Genomic DNA, 5,794 nt, shown 5'->3' with positions numbered 1-5,794 from the left:
GACCTATACAATTTTTTTTTCCTTTGATTTTTTACCTGGATTACTGAGATGCATCAGGACATTTACCATCATCTTTGTCTGATATTAACATTTAATTAATGATCTGAAATGTGTAAGTACAAAAAAAAGAACTATTCAAAGGGACAAGATCGTTTTCACAGCCATAAGCTACTATTTTCCCAAACTATCTCACCCTGTATTTCTTTTTTTTCAGCCCTTCAAAGCAAAGTTTGAAGCGAGCAGCCAAAGCTTCCACAGAAACTGACACCAGAATGAGCAAACAAGCTCAGTATGTTGCATTGACCTGTGTACCGTTTCACTGTTTTTTAAAGCACATGTGCCATGTTTAGAGGACGGCCCGGGGCTACCTGCGCTGCCTGTCCCACCCTCAGACGTGCCATAGCTACAGTTGTGTTGTGTTCACAACAAAGTTCTGGTTTCTATGGCACCTTGCACTGTGTTGCCTTGGACCCGACGCCACGGGTCACAAAAAAGACATCACACATTCTTGTCAGTGTTTAGTTGTGGGAAGGTAGATCTCTATCTAAATATAGATTATTATTATTATTATTATTATTATTATTATTTAGCTGTTGGGGATGATTCTATGAGCTAAAGGTGAATGCAGAAACTGAACTGTTTTGTGACTGATTTACTGTAAACATCGATTTCAAGTGTTTACACTGAATGGTTTCCATGCAACATACTTTTGTTTGAGTTTGCCAACCAGGCGGCAGACTACTTAATTCACTGAGTACAAAAAAAAAAAAAAAAAAACAACCTAAAAACACCCCCCACATTTTTAACCATTGCTGCTGCTGCACGTTTTCGCTTTAGTGTGCAAAGCTCCAGTGCTGGCCTCTTGGCGAGAATGTAATCTGCATTCTCCTGATTTCTCTTTATCTGCCTGTCAGATAAAGAGTTCTGCTCCATAACTGCTTTATTTCACTTTGCAGCATTAATGCGCTCATTATGTTGTCACTTATTATGGAGTCATTTTGGTTGTTTGAAAGTGCTCTTTGCTGAAGCACAGCCACATCATCATCATATAGTGGAAAAAAAAAAAGAAATAACTTGCTGCTGAGGCTCTTCTTTTTCAGCACCACCAGCTATCTGCCTGCTGCATTTGCTGCTTTTTACCTGCATGCCAAAAAACAGTTTTCTGATAGTCAAAAAGCATGAAAATCACCTGAAAAAAATGCCCAAAAGAAGGCTGCTTCTAAAGCAAACCAAAAGCTGAATCACTGCACACCTCTTGATCGAGTTATGTGTGATGTTTGTGCTTTGCTTATTACATTTTTTATGCCCATCCATGCACTAAAAATAAAATAAAAAAAATAAAAAAAAGTTGCTATGCCAGCTGGGTGTCTTCTGGATAATGATGTTGACCGGGTTGCTATAAAGCTTTGAGATGAATTTTTTTCTTTCATGAAGAAATGTTTATTAGCCTCCCTTTTAAAGTTTTACCTAATAAAACYTTCCCTGGTTTATTTTGCATTAAACAAGCTACTTTTAGTGTTTTTTATTCACCATGTAAAATCATTAGTGCCTCACTTGTGCACGCCACTTGCCAGGCAGAGAAAACATGTGGTTGTCTTTTCTGAATTACAATGAAAAGCTTCACTTACGCTTCATCACATGAACATGACGCACAACTACTTTTACTCTTCAGTGAGTCACAGGGAGCATTTTACTTTGAGAAACAAAGTGTTTTTTTTTTCTAAATGTGAAGTGCTTCACCTGATTATTACTTATTCATCACAGTGTTGTGTTTTTAAGATATTAAGTAATCACCTCTTGTGAGTTTCTTAAAGTACTCAAACATAAGAGTTAGCCTGATAACAACCATAAAAAGCCTGACCCCAGTCACTTCATTTAGTCCTCTCATACTTTCCATCCTTTCACACTGTGTGGCGACGCTCCCTTTCCTCATCCTGGTTCTTGATTGTTAGGKTTGTGTCGGTCTTTTCTTTTGTCCAGGTTATGCTCCAGTGACCGGGATGTGTCACCCTCTGAGGAGCTGCACTTTAAACCACGAGGACGGCTTCTCCTCGGCCTTCGTAGTGGCTCACGAAACCGGCCATGTGTGAGTAACAGCTTCACAATGAAAGGCCCAGCAGTTTCTCGTTTCTCACACAGTTAGGATGATTTCAGGGGGCTCTGCGGTCTTGGAGAAACGCAGCGTGTGGTTTGACATTTCTAACTTGATGTTTTCACATGAGAGAGGGTAGCAGTGTGAAGGCCTGATTTTTAAAAAAATCTTTATTGCTGTTTTATTTAACCTTTTTTTAAAAGAAAATACATAAGACAAGAAGAAAGCTGTCTTGTGACACTCATACTCCTTTGTTGATGGGCATTTATTGTATGAATGCTCTGAAATATTCACAACATGGAAATCATTGTTTTTGCTCTGTGTGTTTAGCRTGTATCTCATTTTGCAGTTTTTGTGCTATTTCAACAATTCATATGTCAAAATTTTCAGCTCCTTCAGAACATTCCTGCTAACTTTTTGATATTTTAGTAATTTATACTCTTTGAGAGATTTTGAGATCATTTTTTTTTCTCATTAAAAATGAATGGAGCTGTCTTCAACATCATTAAAATACTTCAAAATAGTTAAACTTTTTCTGCACTTTCCACTTTTTGTTCTGGTTGTTTGTGTGTGTGTGTGTGTGTGTGTGTGTGTGTGTGTGTTTAAGCTTTGTTTCTGCTAAGTTTGGCTCACTTCAGCTATCTTTATGCTCTTTTCTGCTGTTCTATTACTTTAAACCAGGGGTGCCCAAACATTTTCCCTGAGGGGGCCAAAATGAAAATCCATCCAGGGCAGCGGGCCAAATACAGTTATATAATACATGAAAAACAAATACTTTTTAAAGTAAAGTCCCTTATTTTTAACGATTAAGCTATGCAATGGCACTCTTTTGTTTTAGTCTGTGCACTTGGAGAAAGTCTGCCATACGCTCAAGTAGGAAAGGATCATGGGACATTTCATAAATTGATGAAATATGAGTTTTTGTGGTCTTATAAAGTGTGCAAATCTACATGTGTGGTTAAATCTGAACAAAATATTTCTTGTCATTTCATGTCTCACGTTTAATCCTAAAAAAATCAAAGATAAAGTCAGCACCATGAATGAAAACTACCTTCACTACCTTTTGGTGGGCCAAATCAAATGGCTTGGCGGGCCAAATATGGCCCACGGGCCCCACTTTGGGCTCCTCTGCTTTAAACGTTTTTGTATCAGCTTCTTTCTGCTACCTTAAGCTTTCATGCTTCTTTCAGTTGTTTTCTGCAAGCTACGTTTTAGCTATTTTTAGTTTTTTCAGCTAAATTCACCTCTTTGGGATTATTTCAGCTTTTTTCTGCATAATTCAGCGAATGCGCTCTGTCTGCATTTTTGTGCTACTTTTAGCTTTTTTGAGCTACTTTTTACCCACTTTTCTGTTAATTTAGCTTTTTTGGCAACTAATTGCAAAATTGTTGTACATCTTTTCATTTATTTTTTTCTGCAAAAATCATTCACCCTGCATTTTTGCAGAAAATGCACATTTTCTAGTTACATTTTAGGAATGTATTTCCATCACTGTGGAGATTTTTTTTAGCCTGTTCTTCAGAGTTGATGGTGCCACAGGGTGAAACCGTGGATAAATAGGTGGTCATAAAAAGTCCATGTTTGTGGTCATAAACCTGAGATATTGTGCATAACTCCTGGTCCATTTCACACACCCTTCCTCTCTAATGGAGCTCTAAAGTAAAATGAACGGGTGTAACATTTGTGATCCCAGACTCCCACTGTGGCGCAGGAATCAAAAGCCAGCAAAACAGACTTGACTGACTTTTACATCACACAAAAAAACTAAAACAGGTTGTCAACCTTCTCATCCATCAATGTTGGAAAAGGAACAGGCTCTACACTGTATTTTAGGGGCCTCTGACCTTTATACCAACAGCTACCAAAAACAAGAAATCTTTTAGCATGCTTTTATTACCCGTTTAAAAGCATGTTATTATTTAAGATTGCTTTTTAAATCTTTGCTGACATTTTGTAAAATATCATTAGGAGGAAAAGTAGGATGTTTTATTAGTTTCTTCTTTCTGAGCGACTAATCTGTGTTAAAGTTCAGCTTTCACATCACGGCACTCAATAATAATCATCTGAATATGTGATTGTTTTCAGCTCACAAAGGAACCAAATCCACTGTGACCTAATTTACAAATGCACCTTGTTGCTTTTAATTGCAGCAGGTAATTGCTGACTGTTTTCCTTAGACGTCGTAGAAAATCACCCGTGCAATCGGAACTTATTGATTTTGATTGCGTTCGAGAGCAGTTAGATCTGGGCAGCTGCTCAGAAATGTTTTGTTTCATTTGAAACGTATCAAGATCACACGACCTATGTCTTCTAGTAAGTGGACACCGTCATCACAGAAAAATAWAAATCATTAGGAAAAGTTTTTGTACAGTCAGAATTGTTCAAAAAACTCATCAAGGAACGTTTTATGCAACGATGATGCCTAACGTAAAGCTTTCCTGTAAAAATGGTGGAACCATCACAGTTGTGTTTTTTAAGCATTAGTTAGCTGTGGCAGCCATCTTGATTTCACCTGCCTTTAAAAGTGAATCAGCTGTAGATCACTCTTTTCTGGGAGGTTCATTAAAATGCATGCAGTGGTTCTTGAGGTGTTTTGCTAACAGACGAGATACACACTGATGCACGTACTTGGGCAAAACCCTTATCATCCTATCATCTTCAGTGGCTGGCAAACTGCTTTGATTTTTATTTATTTTTTTATTTTTATTTTTTTATTTTTATTCGCAGTTCAAACACGCCCAGGCCTGATTAATAAAAAGTTAATTTTGCTGCTAGGTACAACGCAGTTCTGTAGATTTAAACTTTGTGAATCTGCTTCCAGCATGCTGTGATAACCTTTAGATCTCCTGAGGAGAATCATGGAGATGTGTAGGTGGATGAATATGTTATAAAGATTATTCTTTTTTTTCCCACCAGAAAATGGATTCTGCACTGCTTCAGTTTTTTTTTTTTTACATTTTCCACCTTTCTACTCACAAACCACTGTGCTTATCAGTTAGATGGGAAGAAAATCACTTTTATCTACCTAAAAAAGACTATATCCACCCTGAAACTTAATGACATTTTTACTTTAACTGTGTGTCAGTATTTGTACATTTCAGCTATTTCCCACAGCGATAAATCCACTGAAAGTCTTTTCCAAAATCATTCTGAAAAGACTGCAGCTTCTGTTTCTTTAATGTTTGGATTGTAACTTTAATTACTCTAATCACTGTAACAGTGGTAGTTCTAGTCACAATGTTTAATTAACACAATCTTGCTTGGTAAATTAAAACCAAAACCCCCTGAACTCCTGCTTTAATGGTGTGACATGATCTTTACAAGGATGTATTTTGAAACATAATATTTCAGAGTTTGCTGTTCTATTTGCTGTTCTACAGAAAATATTAGGAAGGAGCAGGAACCATATGCAGATATATTGTGCACACTTGTGCTGCCTCAGTTTAGCTTAAAGTTTAGTTTAAAAACAAAGGCACRGGCAAGTGTTTTACCTGTCTTTGCTTTAAACGAAGTAATTAACCTTATTTGCACGATGAGGCAGAAATGCATAAGGACTAAGTACAGGAGACAGAGAAAAGTAAACGCAACACATGGAAATAAAAAGACTTGTGAGAAAAATTATAAAATATAATGAAATATAATCATTTAAGAGACACAAATGCATGTAAAAGTGAAAGGAAAAACTAAAAATATATATTTTTA

At 36.8% G+C, this 5,794-nt stretch overlaps 1 protein-coding gene across 2 annotated transcripts in view; it reads left to right on the top strand.

Annotated features, from left to right (window-relative positions):
- adamts14 (ADAM metallopeptidase with thrombospondin type 1 motif, 14) overlaps positions 1-5,794 on the top strand; it is a 51,624-nt gene that overhangs the window by 30,419 nt on the left and 15,411 nt on the right. For both annotated transcript variants that reach the window (XM_014006974.1, XM_014006973.1), the window contains exon 7: positions 1,981-2,086. In XM_014006974.1, the coding sequence (XP_013862428.1) occupies positions 1,981-2,086 (106 nt within the window). The remainder of the gene's footprint in view (positions 1-1,980; positions 2,087-5,794) is intronic.

Source organism: Austrofundulus limnaeus, unplaced genomic scaffold (genome assembly GCF_001266775.1).
Source record: "Austrofundulus limnaeus strain Quisiro unplaced genomic scaffold, Austrofundulus_limnaeus-1.0 Scaffold39, whole genome shotgun sequence".
Taxonomy (NCBI): Eukaryota; Metazoa; Chordata; class Actinopteri; order Cyprinodontiformes; family Rivulidae; genus Austrofundulus; species Austrofundulus limnaeus.
Note: the sequence above shows the minus strand (reverse complement) of the source record. Positions and strands in the feature narration are given on the sequence as shown.